Source organism: Prosopis cineraria, unplaced genomic scaffold (genome assembly GCF_029017545.1).
Source record: "Prosopis cineraria cultivar Desert tree isolate PC_DT_omini unplaced genomic scaffold, ASM2901754v1 PC2, whole genome shotgun sequence".
Taxonomy (NCBI): Eukaryota; Viridiplantae; Streptophyta; class Magnoliopsida; order Fabales; family Fabaceae; genus Prosopis; species Prosopis cineraria.
This window is the reverse complement of record NW_026555333.1, coordinates 9,999,099-10,015,573: the sequence shown is the minus strand read 5'-3', so window position 1 is coordinate 10,015,573 and position 16,475 is coordinate 9,999,099. Positions and strand designations below refer to the sequence as shown.

General features: G+C 36.4%; 1 protein-coding gene and 1 long non-coding RNA gene across 3 annotated transcripts; both read right to left on the bottom strand.

Moving 5' to 3' along the window:
• Positions 1–8,517: 8,517 nt before the first annotated feature.
• Positions 8,518–10,668, bottom strand: LOC129303477 (uncharacterized). 2 transcript variants are annotated; one of them, XR_008591498.1, is made up of 2 exons: positions 9,944–10,668; positions 8,518–9,142 (listed from the first exon to the last, which is right to left on the bottom strand). It is a non-coding gene; the product is annotated as an uncharacterized LOC129303477 (long non-coding RNA). The 2 variants fall into 2 exon arrangements; XR_008591499.1 differs by having other exon boundaries at positions 9,959–10,668.
• Positions 10,669–13,363: 2,695 nt separating this feature from the next.
• Positions 13,364–15,575, bottom strand: LOC129303499 (cytochrome P450 81Q32-like). The gene is made up of 2 exons (XM_054942858.1): positions 14,568–15,575; positions 13,364–14,122 (listed from the first exon to the last, which is right to left on the bottom strand). Exons 1-2 carry the CDS (start codon positions 15,486–15,488, stop codon positions 13,505–13,507), a joined length of 1,539 nt encoding a protein of 512 aa, XP_054798833.1. The 5' UTR covers positions 15,489–15,575; the 3' UTR covers positions 13,364–13,504.
• Between the last annotated feature and the right edge of the window lie 900 nt (positions 15,576–16,475).

The following is a 16,475-nucleotide window of genomic DNA, read 5'->3' as shown; positions in this document are numbered from 1 at the left end:
TCACATTTTTAAACACTTATAATATATAATATTTGTATAACAAAAAATATCAATTATCATATATTAATATTCTTTTTAGTTATTACATATTTTAAAATACATTTCACAAGCACAAATCATCATTAATTCAAATAAATTTCAATATATTAAATTAACTTTTAAAAAAATTTATTCAAATACAAATTTTATTACAATAACTGAGTTTTACTGAATTAACTTTTATCAAATGAATTTTTAATATATTGAAAATGAAACACACACTAAAAGGAAGAAGATGATATGTCTATATTTCTTTCCGTTATATATGCATATTTACAAAATAAAGACAACATAATTTGGATCTGAAACAGTAAAATGAATTAACAAAATGGAATGAGTGTTTCACAAATTAATGGACGTCATATTCAAGACAGCGCATGATCTAATCAATTATTCAGACTCAATAGAATAATTCTCGATAATTCATAGAATAATTCACTTTGAATATTTATATACTCCCTCCGGTTCCATTTATAAGTCTAATTGTAGAAGGTATATTTGGTCTCATTTATAAGTCACGGTGCGTCTTTTTAGGTAATATTTAAGAGGTATTTCCAAAATTACCCTTTATGAGAGAGAAAAAGTAACAGAACATTACTTTTTAGATTTGTTATATAGGGGCATGTTTGGAATTTTACTTACTTTTATTCCTTGTACTTTTATTGTATTGGTATTGATGAGGTTGGTAGAAATGACTTATAAATAGGACCGGAGGGAGTATGTCAGAAGTCTCATATCTTGGCTATCGATCTTTTTCTCGTCTGCTGTTTTTTTTTTTTTGGAATCATCATCAAGTTTGTTGCGTTATATATAAATAAATACGACTGCAAGCATGCGTTCGCTGTTATATTTCTGGGGGAACTAATCATTTGCTCACTGACAATGGAGAAATCAAATAGAGAGCCAGCATGTCCGGAATGTTGCGCAAAATATGGAAAACATACACATGCCATTACTTATATCATGATCAGATAAGAGAAAATAATATATTTATGCATTAGTCAGCGACATTCTTGGAAGCTATTATGTATGTCCTGTTTGGTATTTGGTATGAAGTATTAAACTTTATGAAATTGGTAATGGGATTGGGTCCGGAAGAAGTAGTGGGAATAAGTTTTAAAATTATGTGCAGTATGTGGGATTAACAAAAGAAAAAAAAAGCCTCAGATAAAAAAAAAATCAGCAAAAAAGATCCAAATGTCCTTATCTTCTTCCCATCATTGTTATGCTCAACTAAGAAAAGAGAATCGGCTCAAATAAAAAATTAAAACCCATGAGAAGAAAATCAAAGCCATCGATTCAAAATCACAAGCCAAAATAATTTGGATGGATTATATTAAACATGCAGATAGCGTGTTTCTTGCAGTGGGACTGTGGTGAGGCTCAGGCGACGCAAGTGATCTCTCGCACTCTTGTTTGTCTTTGTTAAATCAAAGCCATGGACCAGAAAAGAGAATCAGCTCAGATAAAAAAAAAAAAAAATCTAAACCCATGAGAAGAAAATCAAACAATGTAATCGACGACTTGGAATGACGAAGCAAACTTAGCAAGTCAGGGACCTAGGTTCGACGGCTGTGGTAACGACAACCTTCAGTAGACATAGCGACGCATCTCAAACTCAAATCAAATCTAAGGAGAAGGGTGGCAACTTGAACCAGTGGTAGGAAGACAGAGGGAAAGGGGAAGGATGTTGCTTTGGGGACGATGGCACCGGTGAAGGGAGGCAGCCATGGTGGAATAAGCCTGGCTGAGAGAGTAGTGACGAAGTAAAGGGTCAGGGGAGAGAGACGAGGGGGTTGATGGCGGGGGCAGTTTGGTCATAAAATAATCAATCCCAAAAATCATAGGAGGTGGTATTGGGTAATCCCATATACATAGGATTGTGATTAGAATTAAATTTTTTATTATCTCATATCAAACATAAAAAGATAAAACTAGTCAATTCCAATCCTAGTGTCTCCTAATCAGTACTACATACCAAATAAGGCTTTAATACATACGGGCCTTGCTTAGTCCAAAGCTCAAGCTGCTTGTCAAATGAATAGTCATGCTTGATTTCTATTAAAAGTCTCTTGTAAGAAGTTACTCTTCTATCTCTCTATATAAAATATTTTTAATCAGATCTTATATATTAATAAAAGTTTGTTATTTAATTAACATTACATTAAATCACAATAATTTTTTAATTTTGCCTCCAATAATGTCAATTAATATAATAATAATTAATGTCTCTTCCCTTTTTCAAAATAAAGACAAAATGTTTAATTATTCAAAAACATCAAAACACTCTTTATATTTGGGGACAAAATAAGCTTCTAAATGGAGGGAGTGGTCTGTTAAGCACCCGTATCAGCTCTTTAAATACAAGTCGTGTACTGAGTTCAAAATATTTACTGAATCATATTACATTTCTCTTGATATCCTCTGTCTAGTTTCTTCTTCTCTCACATGGCACCAAACTGAAATCGTATTTCTCTTCTCCATTTCTCTGATTCTACTCTATTATTTGATATTAATGAAATAACAGCAAATAGTTGCAAGAAGCCATTCATTTAACATTTTTTTTGTCACTCTCAACACAAATAGTTCGCAATGCAAACACCAAAACGAGAAAACTTAATTCCCTTCCGCATATAATGCTAACCCCAGGATTAATTAATAATCTTCTACATAGCAGAATAGTTGGAGAGTAGATTGGGTATTGGGCTATTGGCTGGCTAAACACGTTTTTTAAAATCATGGTTTTAATTTCGGCATAACACTTGCGCATGTTTGGGGACGACGCAGAATCAGCACTGGATGTGGCATTCTCTCAATATAGGACGTCAAGTGTGAGTAAATTTGGTCATGTTCTCCTCCTTTTAGAGATACGCTGCAGGACCAACATTCTAAGGGACGACACTCGAAATGACAGAATGGTAATGGATAAAGTAGCCAGCCTTAAAATTGAATGACCCATAGATGTGATGAAGAATGATAAATTGATAATCGTGAAATTTGGTGGTGGCTGTGCATTGTATACAGTAATAAAGCAAAAGGCAGGAGAGAAAGAGATGTATAGTTGTGTTGGAGGTGCATGCAGTAGTAAAGCAAGACAAAAGCAAGAACAAGAATTAAGAAACTATTTGATGTCCCGTTCCGCCTCGACTAGGACCAGAGTATGCTTGAACCGTCTTGAAGTGGGTGATAGATCTGGAGCCATGGACCTGCCACGACCAGCAGCTTAATAAGACAAGCATCATCAGAACGACAGAGGTGAACTGCAACATCCCACTGGGGTGTTTCATGACCCTTCTCTTCATCATTACTTGCGTTGTTGCTGTAAATGATCTGAGGCTGGATTGCATATATTTGGAGAAGACGACTAGCTGAGGGTAGAAGCCTTGCTTTCAAGGCAGCGTCCACTTTCTTCTCTGCTTGTGGACAAAACTACACATACATAGCGAAGCTGTGCTGTTGAATTTTTCGTGTCTCGTGGGAGAAACATGGATAAGACAAATTAAGAGGTTATGATTCGCCACTCGGATTAGGTACGACTTGCAAGATTTCCTGGCTTCCTATTGTAGACGCCAGCAACAATGATAAACAAGATTTTCAACTTGCATCTCCTTGGTTATAATTCCAATACTTGTTCTCAGTTTTCAGCATTAAAATATTATTTTGGAGTATCGATCGACAAACCCCTTCTAATCCGCATTTTATTGTGCTTTCACGCATCAAACTAAGGTCTGTTGTTTGAAATGAAACAAGATACAGAGAGATACATCAATGTTTAAGCAGCGGAAAACGCCAAGATCGCCCACCACCTAACAATTGATCTCCCTGGAAGTCTGTGTTCATTTTAATTTTCCTGCAACGTGATTAAGTATATAATCACTAATTGATATATTATCATGTGATTCAGAATTAAATTTCAGATAAAACTTATTCATCTATCAAAATACATAGATAGGAAAATTAATCTTTTTATGATGATAAATATTCTCCACGAATAATCTAAAATAGTCTTAAAAAGATGAGGATATCATATCAAAAATTTAAATAACGAATCATCAATTGGCAACATAAAATATAAAAATCAAGCCACATTATTTATCATTAACAAGTAACACGGTTCACGTTTTGAGTGACACCGAAAAAATTGCTGAAAAATGAAGTTAAAATGAGAGGAATGCAATGTAAAATGTAAAAGAGAGTTAACTTGGGAGTGTGAATTGACTTCTTGAGGATATAATACGCCGTCCCTCACAAGGACATGAATTGACCATATCAACCATGGATATCATAAAAACAAGTAAACTTAGGTATGACACATGACATTGGGTCCCGTGGATTTATTTCGCGACAATCCGAGCACCATGTGACCCTGACGCCACGAAAACTTAAACAAATCAAACAGATATAGCTGGATTAGTTAATCATATATAATAGGGTATGTATTGGGATTAATTTTTAACAAGGATATAAAACTTAAAACAAATCCGTTGCATGATATATAGTCTTATTAACTCTCATCTTATTCGAAGATTCTGCGAATCTAATTTATATTTAGTAATCCGGATTTCAATTATATAACTACAACTAGTTTCAAATTGTAAAGCTTCAATTAATCCTGTACGACGAAGGCCATATACGGATCGCTCTTTAAACAAATTTTGTGCAAACCATTTTTTGGCATACATATATAGACTAAAAGCATGCGCCTACGTAATAGATAATGCTTAATACAAAATTGATTTTGAAAATATGAAGCAAATGGGTTTAGCTAACGTGATTATGCAAGAGCATGCACAACGCTGCACCAGTCTCGCAGGAAAAATAGCTCGTTTAGCCGACTGAAGTGCTTGAAGTATTACACAGCGTTGCTTTGTTTGATTTCCTTTTTAGTTTTTATCATGACAAAGCTTTCTTGACGAAGTCATGACACATGAAAACACAGTGAGCAGCAGCCTGCCCCCAACGAACTCTTCAATTAATCTTTGAATCGTTGAATGCCCTGCCCTGAAAAACGATTGAATTTCTCATCCCTCGATCCTCTGCATATATACAATTTCTGTATATATAATTAAACAAGAGGTGATCAACCAGGATAACTCATATCACTCGAGATGAATGTGAAGAGACTTCTATTCTTATCCCTCGATCCTCTGCATATATACAATTTCGGTATGTATAAAGATTGACAGTTTAATTTTTTCGGTTGAAAAAAATGTTCGATACCTAGATGAAACCCGTAAGACAAATAAAGCTTCCCTGGGCTTGCTTCCCTCTAAAAAAGCACAACCGGTAACGCTTTGAAGTGTTAGGTGAATCACTCAAATCGTTCCGCACCGACCTCTTTCGAGGCATTGTAAACAACCTCATCAGCATATTCAGTTAGTTCCGAACTAACATATCAAGTTTCTCCGGAACAAAAGGAGCTTGTATTTCCGTCTGGTCCAATAGGTGTAACCGGAACCTTTCAGGTCGAGTCTGAAGCCATTTCTAATGAAAAAAGGTTCAGGTGGAAAGACTTTCAAACTACGCATCCACGGATCGTCAAAGTGAAGAAAGCTTCTTTTCAGCCTTGTTCTCTGAAGATAGACTTCCTCCCTCCACTTTCTCTCTGATAAAATGTCTATCCCACCTCAACATGCTTAGATTTCTCATGTTGCACAGGGTTCGATGGCATGCTTATGGCAGCCTTGTTATCACAACACAGCTTGATCGGTGGATCAACTCTAACCTGTATTTCTTCCATGACTCTTCTTATCCATAATTCTTCTGTAATTCCTTGAGCTAATGCTCTGAACTCTGATTGAGCACTGCTTCTGGATAGAACTCTCTGCTTTTGCCTTTTCCAAGTCACCAAGTTTCCCCATACAAACGCAGACTAACCAGAGGTGGATCTCCTGTCTCCATAGGTGATCATCCAGGATAACTCATATCACTCGAGATGAATGTGAAGAGACTTCTAATCACTGAAAGCACATCACAGTTTGAAAAACAAACTTGTCGTTGATGTTGAACAAGACTCTCTGGGCTGCGCTGGGAATCATCATGGTCGTGACGATGTCGTCTCAGCTCAGTCCTGCACATTGCCGTCTTCTTCGACCGGAGGTATCATGTGCAAGGGTGGCTCACGGCTGTGACGGAGTCAAAGGACTAGAGCCGACGTCGTCTTCTGCTGTTTCTTCTAATAACACTTCAAGCACTCTCCATTTGGTTCTACGCTCCTTGGCATCGAGACTAGCTTCTGGACCAAGCAGAAAGGGCCCTGGACACAAGTTCCTTTTATTTACTCTCAATCTCTTGGTCTTATTGTCGTTGTGTTATAGGGCTTTTTCTTGTCACAAATGGAGACGATAGGCTATGAACAGAGACTGGCAAGTCCTCAGAAATCTATAATTACATCTAACTTTAACTACGCGAAATCGATTCAATGTGTTTTCTAGATCCTTAGGATATCAATGAATGTTATAGAGTAGATTTTTTGAGGTATAATGCAGTGAGCGTTATAAATTTGTATGCATATATCTAGATTTTAGAAACGGCAACAAAGACACTACTCAACTTACAATTTGCCATTTGAACAACTGGTGCAAATCTGAATTGAGTTGTGACCTCGTCAAAAAGCGTTGGATCATATATCTTCTATTTCAGGATTTTTATTTTTCCAATGGTCAGTGTTAGCGAACACCAAGGATGGGGAAAATTACAAAATAGAGATGGGGGGCACTATCATTTTCCAATTATTCAAATATTATTTGATTGTATCAATTTAAATTAGCATGATGTTAGAGATTCTCATTTCGAGCGTTCAAATCTCAATCCTTATTATTCATTATAATTTCTCCGCTGTCTATTGTTCAAGATTATACATGGTTTTGTTGCTCCTTGAGCTCCTTTCTTTAGATATAACTCATATATCAGGGGTACAATGTTAATTAAAGTGAAATCATCATTATAATTGCTCCGATGTCTGAGGATAAAGTTATGAAATTAACATTTGAATTTTGTCGGATCCCACTAATTAAACTTAAAGAGATTTCCATTCCTAAATAGTGCGGCATCGACTCACACATGGGAGTATTGCATTGTGCATCTGACGCTAGACCGGAGACTAATAATAAGAGGATAAATAAAAATAATTCTCTGAAAATTGCAATGAAATGTGTTTATTAGTGGATAAATGGAACATCACAAGAATATAAATATCAAGGGATGCTGGATTTCTTGCATTTGATGGTGTACACGGAAAGCACGGTGCACTGCAATATTTCAAGGTCAGAAGATTGATCCTAATTATGTATGCTGAGCAATTAATTCTGGAATGCTAAGTGACAGAAAAGTACACAAGGAATACTGATATTCCAATCTTGGCAACCCAAGCTACTAGAGTTTGGGATTTACCCAAGATTAGAAGTATAAAGTTCGATGTTGATGGGTCATTTAACGAAGATACGTACAAAGCTAAAATTGGGATTATTGGTGGGTGAAGTTATCAGAGTAGTAGGAAAGAAATTGCTGCATTTTCAGCTTTGAGACAAGAAATAATGGCACACTGAATGCTGTGTTACTTCCATGCAGAGTATATTCTTTATCACTATTCCAATATGACCTTTATTCATAAGAGATTACATTCTATAATGGATCTTGATCTTAAAAAATTATCTTCCATCTGACGCCAAAAGAGCAGTTGGATCATGATGGCGGCCGCCCCCTATAATCAGGGTTGTATTTCTACTCAAGGTAAGTAAAATGCCATTACAAGCAACAGGTATAAATAGAATCGACAAGCAGCAGACCCATTACAACCCATGAAAAATTGGAGAGAAATAAAATGCCTTCATTAAATCACACACCATCCAATGCTAAATGAGTAAAACTAAACGAAAAGGGCATTAACTAATTATTAGCCAAGCTAAAAAAATAGCTTAACATGCACATCAGCGATATGTGCCTAAATGGCACTCAGATCATGTTCCATGCAAAGAAAGTTGCAGTTGCAGCTTAAATGCTGAGCAGAACAATGTTTCCTATACAATCGTGAGTCGCAATTGCTGGAAGCTGTATCAGAAGGTAGATAGAAACAAGTGTAGACGTGCTTAAAATCATGAGAAAAAATAAAACAAGGATCAGAAGTCAGAACTCTGAACAGCGGAGACCACAAACACAGAAAGTGAAGTGTGCGAATGGGAGTATGAGGTTCCAAATCCAATATGTGGGACGGATTCAAAATAAGAAGTTGCAACTATATCTTTTAGAGCTAAAGAGACTTTTGCATATGATATGTCAACCAACCTTTAGGAGATGAAAACAAATAGGAAAACGATATTCTAAGACGGAACTTTCTCAGGATGACATATAAAAAATATTATAGTTGACCCTTTGACTAATATAGCTGCAATTACGAAAGTAATCGCCTATCAACTCTTAAGTTCTTGCCGAACACTATGAACCTGTCAGTCTCGTGCAATTAAAATAACAGAATCAACAGGATATCAACCAGCTCAAGGTATTATTTACAAAAAGTTCAGTCACAGAGAGGAGAAAACAGAAGAACCAGAAGCGAATTACAGAATGGAAAAAACTTGCAAAATAACGGAGGGGAAGACTCAAACACTCAAAGCACACCCTCTAACAGATCCTCGACGTCTTTACATAACTTCCCTGCCCCTCCCTAGCCTCTCTCAGCTTCCACATGATTCTCCTTGAGTGGTTGCTTCTGCAGGGCACCGTTGGCATCGTAGGCACTTGATCTTGCATGTCCTCCTCAGCGTGAACAGTCATGAGCCTCAACGTTCTCGGCTGACTCAACATTCTCTAGCATCCCATTATTAGTAATCTGGTTCTGGACCTTTACAGGATCTGGCCCCTTATAATCAGGCCCATTTGTGACAGAACCCCACTCTTGATAGACAGCTATTCCGGACTCAAGATCCCCTTAAGCTCAAGAGCAGCATAATGTATAAAACTAAACAAGCAGTGACAATTTGATTTTAAAAAAACAATTTACACCTTGAGCACGTACCATGCTACAGAAACAGATCAAATTGTCGTATTGCGTCTGTGCAAGGCTCAATATGTGAGAACGAGTTCACCATTATAGACTGAATATGATCTGTGGTTACAGGCTGCCACATAATTAGCTTCTTGGGTGTAAAACAGCTTTTGGGAAGGAAATCTATTTTCTCTAGCATACATTGTTCTTACTTTAGATATTTGGCACATAAAGCTTTTGAAATTAAAAACGAAGAAAGATATGATGGTATCACTTGAAAAAGAAATGCAGGTTAGCAGTAATGGCAGGCCGCGGATAGGAAAATTATTTTAAGCACAAGGATAATCAAGGTCATGGAAAGACTCCAGTATAAAGTTTGGCATCATGGATAATTAAGTTCAAACTCTCAATGCGAGCAAACACCCTAAAGCTGTGTTTGGTTTAGAGGAGGGAAACTGAGAGAAGGAGAGTATTTTTATCCTACCTTGTTTTGTTTTACTAGGAAAAAATGAAAAGTAAAGGATTTTTAATGATTTTTCGTTTGGTTCTGGATAAGAGGAGGGAAAAGATAATGATTAATTTATCATTATATCCTTATATATTAAATTTTATTTTATTTTTACTCCTTTTCATATAAATTAATTTTATAATAGCAATTTTTTTTAACTCACCTTCTATCAACAAAAAAATTACATTAAATCTCACCATTCAAAAGACTTTTTTTTTAAAAAAAATAAAACAACAGTATTATTTAAACAAAAATCATGTAAAACAGTTTTTCTCACGTGCTACTGCACAAGTATGACTGAAGATGAGGTTCTTTGAATTTTTACAAACTTCACCAAGAATAGAGGCCAGCCCCCTCAATGCAAACTCAAGCAACGTCAACAGATATGTCAGAGACACAAGTATAGACACTACCTTCTTTTTCTTTACCTTGTGCTTCTGGTTGTCCTGCGAATTACAATCCTCTAAGTCGAAGTTTTAGTAGTGAATCACTCTGGCCGGATCTGGAAACGCAACGGCGATATGGGGACGAGCTAGACGGTGCTGGGATTAAAAACGGCAAGAGCAACAAGCAAACCGATGGAGAATATGGATGCAGAGTTCATATCTTGTGTTTTTCACTTATGGGCAATTGTGGAATATAATAAAATGAGGAAGAATAAATCATTCAGAAAATTTACCTCAATTTAGAGGAGTCAAACTGAGGAAAGGAAAGGGAAGAGGTCCTCACCCTTGACCTTCCAACCAAACACATCCTAAAAACACAAGAAATGGCAAAGGTCATAAGAATCAAGACTAAGACTCAGACTCGGTAGCAGAGACACCCTCCCCGTGAGAGGGAGCAGGTACGCCCGAGGCTGGCGTCTTTGAGACATCATTATCGAGAACAGCTCTGGCCTTGACAGTTTAGAGCATGAGGTTGCTGATCTCCTTCGAGGAGAGCTGAATAATCTCGATACCGTCATCGTCGGGAGAGGCAAAAGCAGAGGCGGTGGAGAAAGCCTCGTCCTCGATTCGGCGGGCGGCGACAGAGGCGTCATCAGACATCAGGGGACAAAGTACCGCAGCACCAGTCAATTATTTCACGATTTTAATTTTAAAAAGGATACTTAATATTTTTAAACTTATAAAAAAATATGTGAATTTTTAATTTCAATCCATTATTAGAGCTAATATCTATAATAACGTGACCAACCATAAATAAAGGAGGGGCAGGATTAACAAAACTATAAACACTTCTTTATCCGATATTTTAGACTAAGAAATTATGTACTTTACCCTAAGGTAGACGGAGTACGTCATGATATGCGAATTTAAGCTCAAGAGATGGGTGCATTAATTCCGTCTGTGCAGACTTTAAAAGTTAAATAAGTAGTCCTCGATCAGGACTTCTACTTTGTTTCAGTCAATTTCATTTATGGTGAATCATTCTAAACGCTCTAGAAACATATATATGTAGGAGGAACAGTATAGTTGGACTTTTCACTTCGCTTTCTTTTCAACGTTCTTTTTCTACATATACACAACGTTCAAATGAAAAAGTTGTGATAGTTAATTTATTTGGAAAAGATTTCGTGATGATCGTAGCCTATTTTTGAGAGTATATAGGTGTCGAGTTAAGAAAGGTAAAGGGTCTGCCTTTTTTTTCTTTTGCATGTACATATATTTTGTGAGCTCAATTAAAGGACCGAAAGAAAATGTTGCCGAAATGCTTGAGAGAACGGCGGTGACAAATCGAATCCCCATATATATTAGGACATCAGGGCTTTTAGGCAAAACTTGAACATCACGCACAAATGTTCCCTGTGAATTGTGGGCGAAAAAGACGATCGCAAATACATAAAATAGTTTGAACATTTTAGAACTTTTCATATTTTTTTAGGAATTAATTAATAAATAACTTCGTCAACACCTTTACTCTAATTACGTTCTTAGCATATTTTGCAATGATTCTACGATACTAGATTTTAAATTACGCCTACAACATAAAACATAGAAACGGGAAATTAACTGGAGATTTTTTTCAAATGAAAAAACAGATATCAAACGGGTGTTTCTCGTAGAAAAAGTGTTATCGAACGGGAGATTTAAATGACTAGCTAGCATGTAATTGTTTGTGTTTTACTGTTGGTGAGAAATTTAAGCTTTCCCCAGGCCCTTGAACTAATTGGATAATATTGATTTTTATAATGTTGAATAAAGTGTAATTTTGAAGAAAGAATTGAAAAAAAAAAAGGCAGAGAGATATAAGAGGTGATGCTATTTTTGCATACCTGCCCAAAATTCCTTGCTTATATCATTTTTTATCGATAAATGTCACTACATTCTTCGATTATGTGCTATATTTTTTAAAAAAATAATAACAGATGCGAAGCAATTGCGTGCAACACAGACGGTCATAAATATTATTCTTTTGATTTTCTTTATAAGTCATTTTCACTAATATTGTTAATTTGAATGCAAAAAAATTACAAAAAATAAAAGTGTAAAAAATTTCAAATATACTCCTATAAAACAAATTTAAAAAGTGATGTCATGTTATTTTTTTTCTTGTGAAGAGTAAATTTAAAAATATTTTTTAAATAATACCTAAAAAGTCATTTCGTAATTTATAAATGAGACCAAATAAATTTTTTAAAATGTGTCTTATAAATGGAATCGAAAAGAGTAAGGATTATTACATTTTTAATCATTTTTTCAGATATTTTTCATCAATTCCACGAAAACTACTTTTCCGCCAATGAATGTATAATAGTTGCCCAAAAGTTATTAATTAATAATCTTGTTTGATTTCATTCCCAAATTCGTACGTAAAATTATTTCCCCCCTTGTTACGTATAATGGGTGTGAATATATGGAGCATTTCGCGGCTTGTAGTCTTGGTCAAATTTTGCCCCATGAAAATGAGTCAATTCTATTTTTTTTCTTTTCTTTTCTTGATATATATACGTGAACTTAATTGGGATATAATTTTTAAAGCCATTTTCAAGCAATAGATCATACATACCGATGTATTTCAACCCCATTAATCATTTGAATATTTCAGTCTCTGTGACATATAAAATAAATAATAAAATATGTTTTCAATATCCTGCTTGGCTCTTTTCTTGCTTTTGGAAATCAAGATCAAAACGACCCTCTTGCACGTTGGATCCTCTTGCGTGAATAAAAAGATGATCAAGATCAGCATCGCCACCACTCAGTACTCTCTCGGATATATGATCTTACTGTGCATGCATAGGGTGGGTGACCCTAAGCATATAAGACATATGGCTGCAACAGTGAGGCATCACTTTCAAATGAGTTAATAAATTTTAGTTTAACACTTGTATTAATCCACAATTCATAATCACAAACTACATATACTCGTATTAATTGAGTTGCGAGTGAATAGGACGACATGATTCCCTTTTTATCATCCAAGGAAACAATGCTCTGTTTATTATTACTTTTTTTCTGTCCATTGAAATATATTCCTTAAGCTTTAGCGAGAATTCATTAGACAACAAGCGTCATGCATGTATCAAGTATATATAGTTGCGTGTGAATCCAATAGGGTCTCCCACACCTTTTTATCTTCCAAACTAACGACGACCAATATTTTAAGAAGAATTTTAAAAGGTTTTTAAGAGAATTATTTACAAACAAGGATAAACAGCCAGACAACATTCAAAAAAAAATAAATCTATTATTATTTTAACAACAAACAATTTTATATTGGTCATTGTCTGTAAATAATTTTTTTGAGAAGTCATTAGATGTGATTCTCTTAATATTTTATTAGGTACCAGTTTATCTATGAGGAAAGAACAATTTGAAAAAAGAAGACAGATATGGGATGAAGAAATTCTTCCGTTATTACATATTACATAGGCTGCAATAATATAGTTTTGCTCAGCAAGCAAAAAAAAAGACGGAGCCACGATAATTAAACCAGTACTGTTTATTCTCAAAGGATGATAATGTCCTCATACTTCACAAACTAGAGAGAAGGTTCATCATCTCTTGGCGTGGCCTAATGAGCGCAATCAGAGGCTCAAGTCTGGGAAGGGTAAGACCGTCTCCCTCCATCATGTTGATCTCGTGGTCCCCAATCCTCTTCCACTCAAAGGCCTGAACCAGAGATCCAATAGTCAAGGCCATGATTCTCTTTGCGAGATTAGCCCCAGGGCACTGCCTCCTTCCAGCACCAAACGGGATCAGGTTATACCCTTCAGAGCCTTGCCCATTCTCGAACCTCTCAGGCATGAACTTGGTGGCATCCTTCCAATGCTTAGGATCCTTGTGCAACACCCACAAGTTGACCATCAACATCGTCCCTTTGGGCACGTGGTAACCGCTAATCGTACAGTCCTCTGAGTTCATGTGGGGAACTCCGAGAGCACCGGCTGGATATAAGCGAAGAGTTTCTAAGACTACGTTCTGGAGGTATGTCAGCTTTGGCATGTCTGATTCATCCATGAATCGGTCTTTTCCCACATAAGTGTCTATCTCAGCCTTCACCTTTTCCATTGCCTCTGGATGGTTCAGGAGATTTGACAGTGCCCATTCCATGGTCGAAGCTGATGTTTCTGTCCCTGCTGCTACCACTGCCTGCGCATTTAATGCAATCATAGTCATATCATTATTGCACCTATTTTTATCGTATTCTATCAAACGTGTTTTAATTGGTTTTGTCCTTTGACGATCACATGCAGCTCATCATCAGAGTTAACATAGTAGCTTGTGATCAAATATACCATATACCAGCGGCATGATCAATTAAAGCTTGCTTCCAACCTTGTATATCCATCTAAAAAAAGTAACTCAGGTGGTGCCTTATCTTAAAAGTGATTGCGTACAAGTCGATCAAATTGGTTATAAATGAAATATATAGTTTGATATTTGAATCAATTAAAAGGAGTCATTTCCTTTAAATCAATATTTTAACTCAATAAAATAGAAATTTACGGTATCTTTCATCCATCTCTACACAACTTATTTATTTTCGTATAAATCCTTTATTGAATGTAAAATAATATTTCAACCAATTTCTTACCGCTGCAATTCCTTTGATGTTTGTGTCGGAGTAAAACACCGGATCCGATTCTTGAAGAGACAACATAACTTCAAACAAGGTCATGGTTTTTTTCTCCTGGTTGGAGCCATTGCTAGCACTGGAGCTTCGTTTTCTCCTGTGCTCGTCAAGCAGGTTCTGAAGAAAACTGTCCTGCTTCTTCATCAATCTCTTCATCTTTCTTTGCACCCCAAAGAGATCAAGCCGCTGTACTATTGGGAAAAGGTCATCCACGCCGGGATTAAAAAGTTCGAATATTTCGTCCATCATGTTCTTGAAATCCATGGCTTCCTTTGACACCACGTCGGTCCCATAATACCTCTTCCCTGAGATCATTCTCAACGTCACGTCGAAAATAAGGTCCACGAATCTGTGTCTGAGCTCCACTTTCATCCAACTTCCCCCTGATTTCCCGAACAGTTGCTTCACTAGAAGCAGAACTTCATCCACCCTGACGTCGCTCAGCATGGCGAGTCGGCTCACGGAGAAAAGCTCCTGATTCATCAGTCGCCGGAGACCTCTCCAATGGTCGCCGTAAGGGGCAAATCCGACTGTCTTGTAGTCATAATTGAGATGTTTGCCGGCAAGCGTGAAAGGGCGGTTGGCGAAGACGATGTCGTTCTTGGTGAAGCATTCTTCGACGGCGGAGGGTGAAGAGACCACCAGAACTTTGAGAGCGCCGAAGCGAAGGAACATGACAGGGCCGTATTTGTCGCTCAGTTTCTGGAGAGTTCGGTGAATGGGCGGCTTCAAGAGATGAAGATGGCCGATGAGAGGTAAGGTAGGGGGGCCAGGTGGAAGGGTTCTCCGTTTCCCATCTTGTCGGAGTATCAGAGTGGAAAGGCAAATCAAGACGAACACGCACAAAGCTGGAACAAACCACTGAGAAAGTTCCATCACCATTTTCGCTCAAAGGGGTTTTGGAATAAGAGCGAGGGCCTGAAGGAGATGCGTAACCAGCCGTATTGGTGGAATGGCCTTCGATCTAAATCATATAAATAAATATATATATATATATATATATAGAGTGAGGCAAGATAGAGTTATATTGGTGGCCCAGGGCTGCAATCTTCAACTTGATCTTTATTTCTTATAAGAGGCGATGCTATTTTTGCATATATGCCCCAAAATTCCATGCTTATGTAATTTTTTTCGCTAAATGTCACTACATTCTTCAATTATGTATTATATTTAAAAAAAAATTAATGACGAATGCAAAGCGATTGCGTGCAACACAGACGGTCATAAATATTTCTCGTGGAAAAATAGGCACAATTTCTTGTACTAGCAGACTAATCAAACAGATTATTACATTGGCAAGCATACTAGCTTAATGTTTATTACATTTTTAATCAAATAATTTTTTTCCGGATATTTTTCATCAATTCCGCGAGAACTACTTTTCCGCCAATGAATGCATAGTAGTTGCTCCAAAAAAAAAAAGGGCCAACATTCTAAACCTATTAGAAGTCATTAATAATTAATAATCTCGTTTGATTTCATTCCCAAATTCGTACATAAAGTTATTTCCCCTCCTTGTTACGTATAATGGGTATGAATATATGTAGCATTTCGCGGCTTGAAGTGTTGGTCAAAATTTGCCCCATGAAAATAAGTCAATTCTAATTTCCTTTTCTTTTCTTGATATATACGGCAACTTAATTGGGATATAATTTTTAAAGCCATTTTCAAGCAATAGATCATACATCCCGATGTATTTCAACCCCATTAATCATTTAAATATTTCACAGTCTCTAGGACATATGAAATAAATAATAAAATATGTTTTCAATAACTGAGTCTTCTTATGACAATCATATCATGATTTGTTTTCTCCTCTTTGACAGAATCCCACTTTAGGGGGAAAAAAAAGAATCAAGAGAATAGTCA